The 17,884-nt window shown below is 38.4% G+C and overlaps 4 protein-coding genes across 4 annotated transcripts; 2 read left to right on the top strand and 2 right to left on the bottom strand.

Moving 5' to 3' along the window:
• Positions 1-619: 619 nt before the first annotated feature.
• On the bottom strand, positions 620-3,805 carry mmgt1 (membrane magnesium transporter 1). Its single transcript, XM_034093091.2, has 4 exons — positions 3,678-3,805; positions 2,687-2,739; positions 2,505-2,608; positions 620-1,491 (listed from the first exon to the last, which is right to left on the bottom strand). The coding sequence occupies exons 1-4, from the start codon at positions 3,754-3,756 to the stop codon at positions 1,338-1,340; spliced, it is 390 nt and encodes a 129-aa protein (XP_033948982.1). The 5' UTR covers positions 3,757-3,805; the 3' UTR covers positions 620-1,337.
• Positions 3,806-4,015: 210 nt separating this feature from the next.
• On the top strand, positions 4,016-8,311 carry pfdn6 (prefoldin subunit 6). Its single transcript, XM_034093092.2, has 4 exons — positions 4,016-4,222; positions 4,405-4,475; positions 4,589-4,713; positions 7,810-8,311. Exons 1-4 carry the CDS (start codon positions 4,159-4,161, stop codon positions 7,928-7,930), a joined length of 381 nt encoding a protein of 126 aa, XP_033948983.1. The 5' UTR covers positions 4,016-4,158; the 3' UTR covers positions 7,931-8,311.
• A 4,051-nt stretch (positions 8,312-12,362) lies between these two features.
• On the bottom strand, positions 12,363-13,164 carry her5 (hairy-related 5). The gene is made up of 3 exons (XM_034092345.1): positions 13,114-13,164; positions 12,922-13,017; positions 12,363-12,824 (listed from the first exon to the last, which is right to left on the bottom strand). Exons 1-3 carry the CDS (start codon positions 13,162-13,164, stop codon positions 12,363-12,365), a joined length of 609 nt encoding a protein of 202 aa, XP_033948236.1.
• A 2,658-nt stretch (positions 13,165-15,822) lies between these two features.
• her11 (hairy-related 11) lies at positions 15,823-17,491 on the top strand. The gene is made up of 4 exons (XM_034092151.1): positions 15,823-15,882; positions 16,464-16,559; positions 16,666-16,759; positions 16,860-17,491. The coding sequence occupies exons 1-4, from the start codon at positions 15,829-15,831 to the stop codon at positions 17,489-17,491; spliced, it is 876 nt and encodes a 291-aa protein (XP_033948042.1). The 5' UTR covers positions 15,823-15,828.
• Positions 17,492-17,884: the final 393 nt, after the last annotated feature.

Genomic DNA, 17,884 nt, shown 5'->3' with positions numbered 1-17,884 from the left:
AAAAAAAAGAAGCTGAACAGAAAGATTCAAATCTAAAAATTAAAACAGATTTGAAGATTTACATTTTTTTTCTTCCTATATTGTTAAAGAAACAAAAGCAAAAATGCCTTTCCACAATATTCAGAACAAAAATAAGTCCTTTAATGAAGGCAACAGTTTCATCTGTATTTCATTAGATTGATCCGTATTTCAAAAATAAACTGCCTATATTATTTACACCGAGTTAAAGTCACCGCAAATGAGGGGTACATTGACATACAACACCTGTTGTAGAAATATAACAAATAATTGACTTTGTAACCCAGACAAAAACTCAGCTTCTGCTGCCACCTAGAGGCCGACATGAAAACGTGATCAGGTGGACATTTTTGTTCTTCTGATGCAGCAGTCAAGCAAGGTCATTGGAAAATCTTTGAATCTTCATTGTTACACTAACAATGTCCACTTCTATGGGCGAAGGACTTTAATCTGTGATAAAATTGCATTTATTACATTATTATTTGTCAAGAAGAGAGCAAACGGCATCTCGCCGTTTCCTATTTTTTACAGCTTTTGTCAGGCCAAAGCAATACTCCAGCCTCCGAATATGAAATGTAAGACAAAATAAATACATTGACACTTTGTAAAATCAGTAAGCCTTTTATTAAATTAAAAACATATGTTGAATCTTAACAAAATGTCAAATGAAGGAAAAACAAACTTCACCAAAATGAATGTACCTATACTTTCTAGTTCTCATTAGTGTTCACAGTATCAGTGGAACGGCTGCCTAACGCTTTCTTCTGCTCTTACATCTCGCCTTGAGTGGATTTCCTGTGGCATAAAGCAGAACCTCTTTAATGCAAACAGGAAGTAAAGATGAGCCTTTATGCTTCCAGGAAACCATCAAGGGAATCAAAAGGCCCCAGTACATACAACAAAACTCATTTCAGTTCACAAAATGCTGGCCCAGACGGTGGCTGAGGACTGATGGTGCGGTTGAAATGAAACAGTAACAGGCATTTTTTTGCCCCTCATACAAAGGATATACAAAGGACAGCAATATCCCAATTTGAGTTCAGAAGGGACAAAAAGGGGCAGAGGTCTCCGTATCTTAAGACTCCAAAGCGATTACATACTGTATATACAAACAAATCGGCTTGAAAAGTTGAAGGGTTGGCACAGTCAGTGTTGAGTATGGTTGGTGACCACTTTTATGGACAGAGATGCATGTTTGGACAGCATATTAGTTTATGTACAAAAACAAATTGAAGTCGAGGAAGGCGGACTCCCCCTTCTGTCTAACAAAAACAAATGTTAACTGACGTTGTTGGTGTTACAGGCAGGAAAGGCCAGTCTCAGTGCAAATTCTCCAGCTTGCGTAGCCGTAAGGGGTTTGGGAGCGCTTGGTCGCGTGCGGAGGACGGCTCCTCTTCCAGCGTGCGGAAGAGCACCCGACCCCGGTGGTTGAAAAGGTAAAAGGATGGGTGGTTCCTCAGTGTATCAAATGTTCTGGAAAAAGGAAGATTAAGATGTAAAAAGACTGACATGGGGCAAATATTGTTCTGCTTTCAAATGAAATACAGGTGCAACTCAGAGCAGTGAGCAATGCAATCATCGTGTAACTGACAAGTGTTCTTGGCAAGCTATGATACAAAGTAGAAATCAATCTTTCAAATTTAAGGCAATAAATGTTAATTATAAGCTCTATTTTGGGCAGGTATCAAGGTAGTCGCTGGTATAAATAATCATAAGCATAATAACACTAGTAATATTGAAACGGGACATTTATATAGCTCTTTTCAAAGTGCGATTGAGGTACTAGTCAAAGGGGCAACAAAAATGTGGGGTTGTGTCTATAATCGACTCAAAAATAGGCATTTATAGAATACTAATATCTAAGAAAAACATCCTACCCTGGTTATGTATAATTATACATTTCACATTTTAGAAATACAAGTTAGACAAAGCAAGTATACTTCACCACACTGACTGTTTCCTAAGAGTCTAATTTCTACAATTGTGTACGATGACATCATGTAGTTTTAACTCTCATAAAACAGCTTAAGATAGCCAAAATATATATATATAAGTTCAAAACCCCTTTAGATCTAAATGATTATGGATTATTGACCCATTTTTTGAAAATGTTCATGTTTATGAATTTGAGAGAAAAATAGAGTTTTTAAAATATTGAGTTTAACTATTTTGTGTCTTTAGTTTAAGAAATGTCCAGTTCATCACAGCATACATTTTATTATTTGCCAAATCTGTCTGAAGTGTTTACTATTTACATTATGGTTAAAGATGATTAAAACCACTCCTATAGTGATGGATTTGAAGTTGCATCTAGCCTTCAAGACACATTGGCCCCAAATAAGAAACAGCAGCTTGGGGAGGTTCATTGTGTATCTCAGGGAATTGATTCAAACTGTTACTATAAATGCAGTTAAGCCCGATTCCCTTATGGCAGACGACACAAACAACCTAATTATCATGGGAGATGGCGCTGCAACTCAACTTACTTGTTTTTGAGCTCTGAGGAGGCATCCATGTCTTTGAACTCTCCAGCAATGTTGACAATACCGTAACAGGTCATCACAAACGATAATAAGGTCTGTAATACAATCTGCAGGAACAAAGACGATGATATAGCACATACTTTTGGGGTTTGTTGTCAAAGGTTAAGACAATATGAGTAACTTACATCAATTGGTAGTGTCTCATCTTCCTTCTCTGTGAGTCGCATGTATGATCGATCTGATGGGAGTAAAACATATATATATAATATATACAGCTCAGATGGATTGATAAGCTAAAAGATGAAAGAAACATTTTATTCATACAACAACTCTAAAATAAAATGTAAATAAACAACCTCAATTAATATTTAATGTCTGGCAGGAGAAGGAACATTTTGATTAGTTAATAAAGCAATAACATTTTTGCATACTTTGCATATATCATTTATGTAGAAGATGAACGGTGTTGGGCCTAATACTGACCCCTGGGGTACTCCACAATTAACATACATATGGTGATTTATGCTAATCTTATTAAGTGCATGCCTGTTTCATGGATAGCTTCTACTCTAATCCAGGACAACCCCTCTTTTAGGACAATCACCTTTAAACATTTTGAGTAATTTAAAATAATCAATGGTATCAAATGCTTTTTTTTAATCTATAATAACTGCATATTTTTTATCAGTAGAATTAGGAAACATTTTTAGAAATTACATTGTAAAATGGTGTCTATTTCCAGCTTTATGTAAAGGCTTAATTTTTTTTCTCCCATTTAGCTTGGAACTCAAGCAGTTTGGAAATATGAAGACACATGTAAAGGTTTTACAATACCATTAATTACAATATTGACTATAGGGATATACATTTAATTCCTAGACAATAGTTGCTATTCTTATAATGAATCATAAAAGCATTGATTTCCTTTTCTTCAACTACAGTTAGTCACCTTCAACGTCGTTTGTCACTGGCGTTGGTATTTAACATTAATAGCAGATTTAAGTGTTTAACCGCTGCGAATGAACGGGGCTAAACTGCGCTAGCATCGAGATAGCTCGCCGTTAGCCCGAGAGGCCCATCCGGCAGTGATACACTCCTACCCGGTGACAACGGAGCCCTCTTGTTCTAAAAAAAGATACAGAGAGTCGTGTTCCCAGTCCCTGCACGGAGACTTACGCTGTGCGGCTGAAAAAGCTGCATGAGCTAAGGCAAAGAGTCCGACGCCGACAACACCTTTCCAAAACGATGAGGCCATCTTGATCCAGAGCGATGAGGAACTTTGTGCAGTGTCGTAAAGCAACGTCGTAAAACGATGTCGTAAACAGCAGCAACCATGACAGGGTCAAATAACATCACTAGATTAAATCGAAGAGAACTAAATTCCATTACACGAACAATAAATATATGCATTTTAGGGTGGTTTTGATATTCGCTCGCTTATTTCTGGTGTTAAAGTGTGCTTATTTGTTTGTCATCATACAACTCTGAAGTAGTGTGGGCTTTTACTTTGAAGGGATTCGGCTCATATCCTCTACAGCCGCAGCCCTTTCCGGTTAGCTAACGCAGAGTTTTCAACTCATATCACATTTAGCTAATAAACTATTCCTCTTTGATACATTTACCCAGTCTATAGCACTTTCACCGACCAAACACAAACATGGCAGAGGCCATTCAGAAGAAGCTGAAATTGGAAGTAGAAAAATATACACAGATGCAGAAAGGTAAGAGCATGCTAGCATTGCATGCTTTCTCACATCATGCCATGTTGTGGGGAGCTAGCTGACCATATTAGGACCGCTAGCTAGCTATACTTAAATGAACTTGCTAGACATTTACTGTACGTTTACATAGCTTTGTATGGTGAATTATTCACATAATTTACTAATAACTTTCTGTTGTTTAGATGTTAGCAAGAGCGTGTCAGCCAGACAGAAGCTGGAGACGCAGCTCGCAGAGAACAACATTGTGAAAGAGGTAAGAAATTGTTCAGGATTATTAATTCACTGTCAGAATATTTTGCCAGTAATGTTGACTATTGGATTTTGCACAATGACATATCTCATCTTTCCCTCTCTTTTCCTTTCCAGGAGCTTGATCTGCTGGACACAAAAAACACAGTGTATAAGCTTATTGGCCCAGTATTAGTGAAGCAAGACCTGGATGAGGCCAAAGCAACTGTCACAAAAAGACTGGAGTACATCAACGGAGAAATGTGAGTCCTTCACTTTATATTATTTACGTTCTGCATAGGTCTATTTTATGTTGCATGTATATAGTTTACTGGTTACGTATTTACTTGCATATTTGTCACTTGCAAAATTCTTGTGTATTATCTTGTTTCTATTCTGTTTTCCTTGCACTATTTTTATTGTCATATATATTTATGTTGTAGCCGGACATACGATTTACATTGCCATAACTACACTGTAGCTATTGTGCTTATGACAATAGAACCTTTGAATCTTTGAACCAGAACAGTAAGAAAGTAGATTTTTTTACTTTCAGTGTGATTTTGGTTGAAGGGGGGGTAATTATTCAAATTACTTAGATACCCTCAGGTTATTTATTTATACTGGTAGGTGGATTTGGTTTGCAGATAAAAGATAAATGATGCATTATGACATACATTCTAAAACAACACAGACCCCCTGCTCCGTCACATCTAAAAACATACAAAAATAAAAACCACTAATACAAACATGGGCAATCCTGAGGGTTAATAAATAAATAGGCATTGCTACCAAAGAATCCGTCTGATACTGCCACAACTTGTTCATTTATGTGGAACAAAGCTATTTTCATACCGTTTTGTTCTACACTTTGAGACTAACCTCCGGCCCTGAAAGGAAGAAGCTTAACTTCTCAATCCTCAATCTGTGTGTTGACCATGCTATGGTAAAAAGGATTGGAAGATGAACATGGGATCTAGGATTTTTTTGCTGCAGTAGCTTAGCAGTTGCTATATGAGAGCACGGCGTTGCTAGTTAATTTTCTAAATAAATAAACAAACAATACCAGTGGGCCAAGCACGAGCCTTAATATTGTAGCGTTCACCGCTATTCAAAATCACAGATCACTCGAGCCTTCAATGTCGAAAACGTTCTCTTTATTTTCTGGTATTGACGGCCACAGCCACACCTTACAGAACCAATCAATAGTATAACACTCATTATGACTTTTCCCCACACTCGAACACAACTCCTACCGTCTCGTACTCCCTCCACACACACCGGAAAACGCACACACACACCTGGAAGGGGCGGTTTCTCCCTAACTCCCACTAACAACATTGCCTAAATAACTTTACAAATGTACTAAACTGTGCACATCTGATAACTGAAATAACTATTAACTTGGACACGCTACAATATTATCATTAATATTTACATTAAAACATTCCTTTGACACTTATAACATTACTTTGCCAGGTAAGCACAACCAAAATAAGTTTGTAAAAGCAGAAATTGAACACTGTTTCTGTGCTCCTACAATATTTTTGTATAATACCATTACACCCTAAGCGTACAAGTACACAATAGCGATCGTTCACTGTTTCAACTGGCATGCTGTGGCATTTAACCTCATCACCACACCGCAAACAGACACACACACACACACACACACACACACACACACACACACACACACACACACACACACACACACACACACACACACACACACACACACACACACACACACACACACACACGGATAGCAGGGTCCGGCTGGACAACCCTGATTGCTACAAAGATTGCGGTCGTTTACGCTGACTTGTGAGAAATCTTTCCATTTTCGATCTGTGTTCACACACTGAGAATTCTAACAACATTAGCCAAGTAACAGTTCACGCTTTAACTTACAATGACCCCTGATAGATCTCGCGAGAATGTGTATAAATATATATAGATACATTTTCATAACAAAACAATGGGGTTGCTAAGCCGTTGCTAGGACAATTGTTGGACTACCCCCTGGCGCTGCCCCTGAAGATGGAAGATTTTTTATGGAGCACACATTTAATTAGGGCTCATTACAAAATGATGGTTATCTCTGATCAAATTAAAATAGCATTGAGCAGCAATTTCTCAAATCTTGAACTACACATTTATTATTTGTTTAAATTATGGCTGACCCATAACAACATTAAATGGCAGAACGGTTTAAAGCCTTGATGCGATGGGCACATAAACTGCAGCTTTGAGTCATTAGGTTCTTACCATGCCTTTTTAAGCAGGTAAGTATAAGGTCATACTAGTCTATGAGGTAAAACTATAAAGTATGACCTCATAGACTGCTTGTGTAGTCCATCATGTATTAGAGCAAAAACTACAACTTGAACACTAAACTTGTATATAATGGCGTGGTACACACAGTGATATTAACACATAATTGTCATTCAGCGTAAAGGGTAAATATTTCCGCATTTCTTTTGATAATATCAATTATAAGAATGACGTTACTTCTCCAAAAATATTCACACTCAGAAACGTAAAATGCTTTGTCCTAATATCTTCAGCTTTAATATATTTACAACAGCTTCTTGTGTAAGTTAATACCACAATGTTTTTTTAATTATTATATTACACCCTCTTCTCCAATAACCTAAAATGTGAATAGGCATCTGAGAACCTCTATATTGGTGCATAGCTTAGCTGTCGTTTTGCTCACTCACATGTAGAGGGCAGTAATGAGTTTGAATGGTGGGATGATAATCACTACAACATCCTTCTGTCCCTGGGAATCAGGAGAACTATGTGTAAGTCGTTGATTGCTCATTGTGCCCTAACAGGGGGGGAAAAGAGAAAGCCACTTGAGAGGATAGTCAAATCAACTTAATGATCACGTTAGGATTCCACAATTTCTAATACCCATTGCTTTTACAAGGAATTTTAAATGTGAAGTTTGTTTTGCAATTTAAAGAATGGCTGTGCTGTGTACAAAGTTTAGGTATGACAAGTTTCATTCTCTCTCTTGAGTATTTATTTGTCTTGCTTTCTGCTTACGGTGTATTTCATTGTCATCTTTTGGGGGGAACATTTTCTCTTATGACCAAAACAAATATCTACTACAAATAATACTAGTTCTCCTGTGTTTGTGATAGTGTCTATTGATAATGTCAAAATATTATTATCCGAAATAGAAATATCCCTACTAAGGAATGGAGTGAAAACATTTTAAATACAGAAAGGTGTGCATCATATCTTGTGTTGAAATACTCAGTGTACACAAATATGGTCAAATATGATTCAATTGGGTGTGATATTTTCGGTAACAGATGTATATTTTCTATTTTGTCGTCTAACAGTCAAAGGTACGAAACACTCCTGAAAGACCTGGAAAAGAAATCTGACCAGCATCGAGAACTCTTGTCTGGTTTACAGCAGGAGTTTCAGAAAGCGCAGGGCATGGCTGTCGGCAAAGTCTGACCACGTGACCCAGCTGCATGCTCACACACTGCAAACACACACAGATGGCTTAGTCATGGTATAATGTAAAAGATTCAACATAAGGTTGAGTAAATTCTGCTTGTGTCTTGTCATTCATTTGTTATTACAGTGACTTTCCCTTGTTGCTAATAAACGTTTTTTTCATGAAATGTCATAACCTAGTTTTAAATTGATTGCACTTGTCAACTTTGAGAGTGTTGGCTATTTTGCTTCCATAACATGTCTTCTTTCAGACAAGCAGGAAGAAAACCACCAAAACACACATTAAGGGGTTCATTTTACTGCACTTAGTTGATGTGTTTTATATGTCAGTCATATTTTGTTTCTCTCATTCTGAGATAAATCTCCTTTTCAGTATCACTTGCATACATCAGACTCTCCCGTTTCTTCATCTATATTCTAAAGGTTTTTACAGAAGGGTTGGGTTATACATCATTAATACCTGTTCATTTTCTTACATTTAGGTTATCTTCACAAGTAAGAGATCTTCATAAGTAAGAATACTTATGAGAGGCTTTAACTGTCATCTATGCAAATTATTTAATTTAAGACCAAGCCTCAATTACAACGGTGGAATGTACATTTACTCCAGTATGGTACCTAAGTGCCAAATGAATGTACTTGTACTTGAGTAGTTTCTTTTCCTTACAATTTATACATCAACACCACTATAATTTTTGTCAAATATTCTACATCATAACGATGTATTGTTACTTTAAATGTTCATTAAAATGTTTGAGTTTATAAAATAAGATGTTATAAATTAAACTAGCCTACAGTTAGTTGATTTAAGAATAGCTTTTTTGAAAGATTGAGATAGTAGTAATTTATTTTCAATCATTTTACATTTTCAGATTTGTTTGTGTTTATTTTTAGATTATTCCGCATTAGGTAGGCTACTTGTAATACTTGAAATACATGTTACTAAGTACTTTTACATAGGTTAGATTTTTATATACGGACTTTTACTTGTAGCACAGTTGTCAAGTGTGTACTAGCAGCCTTCTCTATAGGTAAAGTATCTGAATACTACTCATTTGCATATTTAAGCATACAATATAGAAAACTTGAAATGAAAACAATAATTGGCTTTTGGCTTAAAGGTTTCCTGGTGTTATCTATAGTATTAGTAAAACAATACACCTTATTCACCTGTTGTGTCTCGTCTAGCTGAGTCCACAGAACCGTCTCGCTGTGTGTTTCTCTGCTGAACACAGGCTGTAATTGCCGGGGAGGTCGGAGGCAGCGGCAGATGTCTCGCAGCCTCCGACCTGCCTCGCTGCACAGACACAAAGCACAGCGGTGCAGCTTTGTTCACATTAATGAATGTGCTTTCCCCCGCAGTTTACCACCAGCGGAGGATTTAGGCAACATGAATAATCAAATACAAAGTCTGAACCAAAACCCATTAGAGCCAAATGCTAATACAGGGCAAACAAACTATGGTAAGCTTTACATTTCAATTTAGAAGTAGCCCATTTAGAGATACAGCTGTGAAGGCTGAACTGTACTATTTAGTTTCATACACCATAGGTTTAATACAAAAAAAATCACAGCATGAGACGTTCAACATTTGTAGCATAAGCTGTGCTAGCTAACCGTAAACAACATGGCATGTTTCCACCTAATACACTAGCCTTTGATTTTAGATTTATGTTAGGAAGTAGACCGGATACAAAAACTGTGTCATATATTTCATCATAGACTTTCTACATAAAGACAAATTAAATATTAAAAACAACTTATTTGAACCAGCATGACACGTGCAGAATTGGCTACACAACACCTGGCGACCCTAGAAGCTAACAATAACATGTCTTGTTTTATGGCATGTTTTGAATTGTTGCCACAGATTCCTGATACCAGACTCAGATGCGCAATAATAATACTCCGTTACAAAAAACTGTTTTAGTGCACGAGCCTGTCACCTCTGGCGCATGGGTGGCAGCAACCCATTAACACCTGAGGCGTGGGGCTTTCATAACATCCGGACTTTGGTTGTGAAACGGGCCGACACGTGGCCATGGGAATCTAACCTAAACAGTTGGTTTAAAATATTAACTAACTGAACTTAAGCATGTATAGGCCTATGCAGATAGGCACTTATAAACGTGTCAAATAGGTGAGTTTTCACATAGGACTGCAACTTTGAAGCTCTCTTGCCCAAAAATAAACTATAACATAAAGTTATAAACTCGATACAAACTCGAACTTTGTTTATGGTTGTAGCCTAAAACATATTATAGTTAGATGAGGTCTCGTTATGAACTGCAGTCATCAAATGGTTAGTTGACGTGGCAAGTAGATTTATCACTTTGCATTTATTGAGTTCACGCTAAAGTGGCAAAAACCAACAGCGACATAACTGCCGATTGAAATGTTGATCAGGGTGGTGGGAAAGAAATCCCTTGAAATGTCAGGTCATTCAGATATCCTACATTTTATAAAATAAACAAAGACCTAAGTAGCTAGATACATCCGCATTGGAGTAATCTTTATCTAACACTGACAATAAATTAATAAAATCTTCATCTAGAGCAGTCTCACATGAATCCCTAATCTGTTTCCAGTTTTAATAGATTGACTTAGTCCTGTGTCCCTTTTCTTCGGGGGTTTAAGCTTTAAAGCTTACAAAAGAGCATCCTGTCCAGAGATCAGCGCTGCGAGACTAACACCTGCTTTGATAAAGAACGCTTTCAAACAAGCTTAGGAGGAATGTGTGTATAATACATGGTATAAAGTGTATAGTTCAAATAACAAATTCAAATAAAAATAAACACAGATATAAAAGAGAAAAATTGTGATATTTTAAATGTTCTTCATGCAGTTTAAAGCTGTTCAAAGTGTCCTCAAATGTATCCCAAATAACAATAATTTGTTTTATCTTAATTTCCATATTTACTACAACAATTACGCCACCATACATCAAGTGTTTTCGTGAGGGGTTAAAATGCTATCCTGCCTTCTGATCTTTGGGATACTTAGCCAACGATGGTGAACAATTATGAGACCTTCAAGTGTGTATTTGTATGCTGATAAGCGACAGCCTGTACTTGTAGTGCAGTCTATTTAAATGCAGAATAGCACACGACACGACAGTGGCCATTAACACACTGTTCAGGATGCAGACTCTTTCACCCAATCTACAAAACTTTAGAGAATGATTTGGAAACTCAGCAAGCCAGACCCAACGTATATTTATCTTGTCATCTGTACACGTACCCAGTTGGATCTGTATCCTATGGTGCGTTTTGATATAATTATAAATTGAATTATCACGTTGAAATAGTTTGCTTAATCAAACTTAATCTCACATTTTCATCCCCAATTTGTTTTGTTTGGTTATTTAAAATGTGTAATACATATTCCTGAGGTTTTACGGGGATTTGGTTTAGCACCCCCCCCACCATCAGCTGATGTTATTGTGCTTTCCACCACGACTATAGTGTGAGTCTGCACCTGAACATTTTGAGTACGTGCTAAAGAAAATAGCTCAGCACGTGTTCCTGGTTAAACACAGCATCTGTTTTTGTTTATCATGGTGTGCCGCGTAGCCTATTTTGTAACCTTTCTATTTTATAGCAATGCGTGCCACACAATGTAACGTATACCAAATATAATAGATGCATTATTGTGTTGAATTTAAACATGTACTTTTGAATTGGGCACACTAATTGTTCTGGATAACAAGTTGGACGTCCAACGTTCGCTTTGTAAATTGAATGCCTCACCTGAAGCAGTCTGGCTAGACAGTGTGTGAATGACCACTCTCCTGTGCTTTTCTACCTTTTAAAAACGGCACTTCAGATAGAAGCAGCCGGCCCCCCACCATCAACATATCAAAAGACAAATGTGTCATAACTGTTGTCCAGCCCGGCTAAAGTATGTGCTAACTGTCCTGTGGATGTGCCACTCCTCTGGTTCAAGTACAAGCTATTCACTCAGCAAAGAGGCCACTCGATTATTTTTGGAATGATCAGGAAGGTGTGCTTTATTGCAATTGGGAACAGACAATTCAGCAAGCACAATCATAGAATAAACTCCATGTCTCGTATATTTACAATATCAGAGCAAAAAGAAAAATAGAATGGCACCCAAGTTGTTTTTGCGCATTTTACGCACGTGTTTAAGCAACACCAAACATAAGTAGGGCTCATCTCATATAAACAAAACATGTGTGGACACCGCTGCGTAAAAACATCTCATATTTATCAAAAAAAGGATAATATGACGCGCATGCCAAAAAGTAAATCTTACGGCAAAAAACGCCACATGTGGATCCTTAAATGGGATCATTTGTTTTCATGGAAAATATCAACTATGTACAAAAGATTGCAGGCTGTACAACAAAATACATATGTACACAGTCTGTTGGAATCTTTTAAAAATCTAATCTGAGTCAAAGAGTCTGTTACTGCGGCCAGGGCCTCCACACAGGGTCCGGGATGTGCGCACAGTCTGCGGCGGAGGAGAACAGCTCCCGGGTGTCGCAGTGCATGCTGGTCCTCTCGGTGCCGAATGATGGATGAGCGTGTTGGCTATGATGGTGGACCGGATGAGGAGACCGAGAGGCCTGTGTCTTGAGGATGTGTCCGGGAGATGCAGGGTGTCTCTTGGGTTGGGGAGCCAGACCTGCCCCCTCATCAGTCTGGTCTAATTCCTGGCTCTTGCTGGAGATGAAGTGGCTGACCCTCAGCAGGCAGGACCTCATGCCGTCTCGGTAGTTGTGCTGGCGGCCGGAGGTCGGCCTCTGCTCCCGGGTCAGGACTCTGTTCATGGCCCGGTGACCCTTGTCCATCTCCACCTCTGACTGCAGGAAGTTCACCACACTCTCCAGAATCTCTGCCTTCTCCACCTTTGGATTTTTCAGTCTCTAAAAGAATAATACAATCAATAGGAAGTATAGACTTTGATACATTCATATTTCATAAGATATCGAACTTAAATACAAGCATGGCGCACAAGTTTACATCATCATTGAAGTTTTCCAGCATCAGAATTCGTAATGTCTCCAGGCTGCTGTTGATCCGCTCACGTCTGCGTTTCTCCATCACGGGTTTGGAGATCTAAGGATTACAAATATTGCAATTTACAACTCTGAACAAAACGTTTTAGATAGTTTTCTTTCATTCTGAAACTGCGCACATGGTGCAAACGCTTACCCTTCTGTTACTCCTCTGCCTGGGAGACTCTGGTGAAGTTAAAGCCTTCATCACTGACGGCGACACAGTTGGTTCTTGCTTTGAATCCAAAACGAAAAGTGGTAGGATCCCTTAGCAGTTTGTTGATATCCCTGCAGGTGTCCCCGCCCCCACGGGACACGCCTCTCATACATCCAGCAGCACGCGGCCTTGACACTGAGGTCCCTTTGAATTTATTTAAATCTATAATCCTCTTCTTTTAACTTCTAAGCCAAACGTATTCTTTTAGGGGGGTGTGCCATGTGGGTTGAAAAAGGTTACAGTTTGGTTTCTTTATCCTGTAAACTGGGTAAATTCACCAGAATCACCATTTTGAAGTTTATCATTCATGATTCATTCACATGAAATAATTGTATTCTTTATTTAATTTTTTTAATATGTCATCAAAAATCTACCTTATATTGAATAAAATAAGAGGTAAATATAACATGTGTTGACTTCACATATTTTAAACTGGTTGTAAGCTAATGCAGAAAATACAAAATAGCCTCACTGCTAAAATATAATTGTCTCATTCTATTTTTTTGGAGACATACACAATTTTTCTTCAGTTCAATTTATAATGTAGCTTGTTATTTTGTATTATGTGGTCTCGATTCGTTTGTGTTGCTAAAATTATTTATTTTTTGTTTACTATTCATCTCAATTAAGCCTTCCTTTTTATTTGTTTCTTCTTTCTACCCCCCTTTGTTTGTGATGCTGCATTATCTCTGTATTCATTGTGTGAGAAACAAGCCCCAAAATACAGTTGATTTACAAATACGACACCAAAAACAAAACGTTTTTTCTCCTGTCTGAAAAAACTGGGTAAACTTCTCCTGCATGTTGATGTGAACCCATCCACACCTCTCCCGTTAGGACCTGGTGCCATAGAGCCAAACTGCCTCATTCACACCTGAAGGCTGCTGTGTTTATCTTTAGAGGCTGTGGTGGGAAAACTTCTGACTGGACACGATCTTTGCAGAAACATCCAGTAGCCTAGTATTCTAACGTGCATTATTTCAGAACGAAGTTGGGGGGCTTTGCTGACTTTGGGGTAGCTTTCTCCGCACTGCATTTATGGCCCCCTGATCCCCATAATAGGCTAAAGAGAGGGGATAACACTGGGATGATCGGATCACGGGGATCCCGTAGATTAAAGAGGCTTTTCAGAGGCAATGATAGGCCTACTTCCGTTTTAAATCAAAGAGAGGGCGATTAGTGCAGGCTCACAGATCACGACTGGTTACCATGGAAATTCACTTTATTCATATTTTTTTTACCATGCAATTTACAATATAGTCACCTTTTTCTGTAGACTGACATTTATTTATATGTGAAGTTATTGCATACAAATGACTTAAATTAAATTATTCGTTAATCCTAAAGTTTGCAGTTGTTTCGCCATAAGAGTTGAGGTTTAGGCTAAAAACGATGACAAACTCACGGAATAGTTATTAAGTTCAACTAACTTGGATTATTGTACCTCCATATATTTTAATATTAAACTTTTGAGCAAATTATTTAAGCCACGCGCACCCGCCCCCTTAATAAGCCCCAATAACGTGCTCGCCTGAGCCTGTGATGGAAACTAATTGGATAGTGTGGAAATAAACGTGCCCTTTGGTTGCGGAGAAATGGACCGTTCCCTTCTAATATCGTGACCTTTGGGGTGTGTCGGTGACAAAAGAGCTGGAATCAAACGGAGGGCTTCGCTGGGAACATGCACTCAGGTCAACATCTGCTTTGATTTTAAAGGGATCTCGTGTGAAGTCCAAACATGAGGTATCAAGCTGACCCGAGGCACAGCACACTTAACACTCATGCGTAATGATCATCCTCACACTTCAGCAGAAACAGACGGACCTGCTCCCTTTTGGCCCCGTGGAACCCCATAGTTCATCAGCCTACATTCATTTTGATTGTATCTGCTTAAATTAAAGTAGGCCTATTGTGTTTGCAGTTAAAATATGTGCTTTTGGAACCAGTGCTGTTTTATTGAAACGCACTTGATTATTCATTAGGACCTTATTTGGTATTTGTTCTCATCACTTATTCAACGTGTGGATGTCTCACACATCATAAAAAATGCTCATAGCTGCTCACTTTCTCACTTCATTTCTGTTCCCACGAGAAAGAAGCAAGTTTCCCAGGGCCTCACCTTTGGAAGGCGTCAAAAGTGACCAGAAAGCTTACAACACACATTTAGCATAATTATATTAATGGATGCAAAGATATCCTCCAGACTAAAGTTTCAATATCACATGTCAATAAGATGGTATAGGCTAATACTAAATGAAATAAGTGTTTGTTACATTTAAAAGAAACTATTAATGAGTGATTTAGATGATTAGATCCAGCATATACTGCCAGCAGATGGTATTAACCTTTAAAAGTATATGTTACTGGTAATAGGATTTCCTTAGATATTGATTATTATTCAATTAACTTTGAATAATATACTTTTAACTTGAAACTTTGAGACACCCCACTTTCTGATTAGTGTTTAAAGTGCATAGTTTCGAATTTATCCACGGGCCATGAAAACGTTAGAGAGCATTTTCGTTTAGGTTTCGTCACTCACTTGTCAGCCAATCAGAGGCAGCACGAGCTCTACTTATACCCATGCGCACGCGCCAGGAGGCTGTTTAAGCCGCTTCAGCCTTCAGTCAGGACGTGAGGACCCAACTCTGCAACATGACCAGGAAACTACAGAACACAAGTCTGGAGGATGGGAAGAGTAGGAAAAGGGTAAGAACTTATAAATAATATTACTTATTTAATTAATGTTTTTCTACTAAGGCCCCCATTAACACGTTTTTTTTTTCATGCTAATTATCATTTAATAATACTTTATGTAACAGGCATTAATGAAAACTGGTTTGGGGTTGACAGGTCATTTATACAAAATAACTAACATTTGATTTATATGTATGTTTTTAATGCATGTTTTCTTTTAAAATCGTTTGTTTGTAAAAACATGTTATTTTATTTATTTATATTCTTTTGTGAATTACAAAAGAATTACCCTAATGATAACCAATACGATTATTACAACCTCGCAACCCACATTTTCTTATCAATAGCTGAACTCAATAACATGAATATCTGAATCACTCCCACTTCGAAGTTTTGTTAATTAGTTTATATTTTTTTGATTTGTTGGCGTGTTTACTTGTATTAGCTTACAATATATTTCCTGTTTCAATTCATTTGATTTTATTATTGCTGCTTTTGGATTTTATTGTTTGCATGCTTTAAGTAAAATGCAATAAAATAAAGGATACTATTTTAATATCCATACTCACACAATGTGGTTTGTTTCTCTCCAGGTTCTGAAACCTGTTGTGGAAAAGAAAAGAAGAGATAGAATAAATCAAAGTCTAGCTGAACTGAGAAGTTTGCTGTTGAAGCACACGTCTGATCCCGTGAGTCATATTAACCAAATCACACCCAGCCTCTACACAGATCTGAAATAAACATGACAATAACCAATTGCATTTCTCCCCTCGGTTTGGCTGTTATCACTTACAGAGGCTTCAGAATCCTAAAATAGAGAAAGCAGAGATTCTTGACTTGGCTGTGGAATATGTTCAGACATGGACAGACGGGAAGAACCACAGAAAGGGTAAATCAAACAAAAACATTTGTGAAATTTTTTGTGAAAAACATTATTCTCTGCAAAAATCTAACCAGTTGCATCCCTCCCTTTGGTGTCTTTGCTGCAGACTCTAGTCAAATGAGGACTCCTGTGGCATCTCTCCATCACCCAGAATCCATTGCTCCTGCTCTCGTCACCATAGAGGGTGCAGGTTTTCAGCAGTGTGTGGCCCAGCTGACCAGCTACATGAACAGAATCCCCCCGGCACAGAGGAGAAGCCTGATCGAGGGTCTCAAGCATCACACAGAGAGCCAGCAGCCCAACACCATCACAGCAGAGTTTAACCCCAGAATGACAGACGTGACCAAAGCACCAGATGGATTATCCGGGGAGTTCATTTGCACATCTGAGAGGAGAGAAGAGTCTCCTAAGTTTCCTTCCCACTCCACGTTCCAGCCTCTCGCCTGCTCCACACCTTGCCACGACTACCTGTCACCCCCTCCCTCCCCCTGGCTCTCACCCTCCTTCTCCACATACGCCACCTCTCCTCCTTTCCCGTCATTTGCCTCTCACTTCTCCTTCCCCCCCAGCCTATCACCTCGGTCTTGCAACACCTCCTTCTTCAGTTTCTCGCCCCCTCTCTCGGGCCCTGCTTCCCTCCACTGCCCCCCTTTCCTCACACTCAGGTCCCCTCCACATCCTGCACAGAGGGGGGGCCACCCACCAAACTCTCCCTGCTCCATTTGGAGACCTTGGTGAAGTTTCTAGAGAATGACAGACTGAGAACAATAGAGACACGTTGTGGGAATGTCAACCGTTGGCTTTGGAGAGGAAGAAAACTCTCCGTGCTGTGAATGTAAAGTGTACATATTATTATTCTAATTTTATATTTTGTATTTCTCATTGCAATAAAACGTGTACTTTAAATTAATAAGTCTCAAATTGTGTATTTATTCACTGTATTTACACTCACTGCTCGCCTTGCATTGAAGGTTTATGTTCCCTTACACATGGCTTTCAACTGCCTGTACTGACCATTCTGTCCATTTTATTGACAATTTTAACTTTTTCTGGGACCGCAGACATCTTTTTAAGGCAGATGGAGTTTGCCTGAACAAGTCAGGAGTAAAATTGTTTATCTCTAACATATTC

This window comes from Pseudochaenichthys georgianus, chromosome 10 (genome assembly GCF_902827115.2).
Source record: "Pseudochaenichthys georgianus chromosome 10, fPseGeo1.2, whole genome shotgun sequence".
Taxonomy (NCBI): domain Eukaryota; kingdom Metazoa; phylum Chordata; class Actinopteri; order Perciformes; family Channichthyidae; genus Pseudochaenichthys; species Pseudochaenichthys georgianus.
This window is presented reverse-complemented; position numbering and strand designations above follow the sequence as displayed.

Bases quoted from the DNA above. Each gene is read 5' to 3' on its own strand.
- mmgt1 (XM_034093091.2), bottom strand. From the start codon at position 3,756: ATGGCCTCATCGTTTTGGAAAGGTGTTGTCGGCGTCGGACTCTTTGCC. The intron at 2,740-3,677 runs GTAAGTCTCCGT...TACTCCCATCAG, and splicing joins AGCTTTTTCAGCCGCACAGC to ATCGATCATACATGCGACTC. The intron at 2,609-2,686 runs GTAAGTTACTCA...TTGTTCCTGCAG, and splicing joins ATGAGACACTACCAATTGAT to ATTGTATTACAGACCTTATT.
- pfdn6 (XM_034093092.2), top strand. From the start codon at position 4,159: ATGGCAGAGGCCATTCAGAAGAAGCTGAAATTGGAAGTAGAAAAATAT. The intron at 4,476-4,588 runs GTAAGAAATTGT...TTTCCTTTCCAG, and splicing joins AGAACAACATTGTGAAAGAG to GAGCTTGATCTGCTGGACAC. The intron at 4,714-7,809 runs GTGAGTCCTTCA...GTCGTCTAACAG, and splicing joins GAGTACATCAACGGAGAAAT to TCAAAGGTACGAAACACTCC.
- her5 (XM_034092345.1), bottom strand. From the start codon at position 13,164: ATGAAGGCTTTAACTTCACCAGAGTCTCCCAGGCAGAGGAGTAACAGA. The intron at 13,018-13,113 runs GTAAGCGTTTGC...TGTAATCCTTAG, and splicing joins GGCAGAGGAGTAACAGAAGG to ATCTCCAAACCCGTGATGGA. The intron at 12,825-12,921 runs GTAAACTTGTGC...TTATTCTTTTAG, and splicing joins TGGAAAACTTCAATGATGAT to AGACTGAAAAATCCAAAGGT.
- her11 (XM_034092151.1), top strand. From the start codon at position 15,829: ATGACCAGGAAACTACAGAACACAAGTCTGGAGGATGGGAAGAGTAGG. The intron at 15,883-16,463 runs GTAAGAACTTAT...GTTTCTCTCCAG, and splicing joins ATGGGAAGAGTAGGAAAAGG to GTTCTGAAACCTGTTGTGGA. The intron at 16,560-16,665 runs GTGAGTCATATT...TATCACTTACAG, and splicing joins TGAAGCACACGTCTGATCCC to AGGCTTCAGAATCCTAAAAT.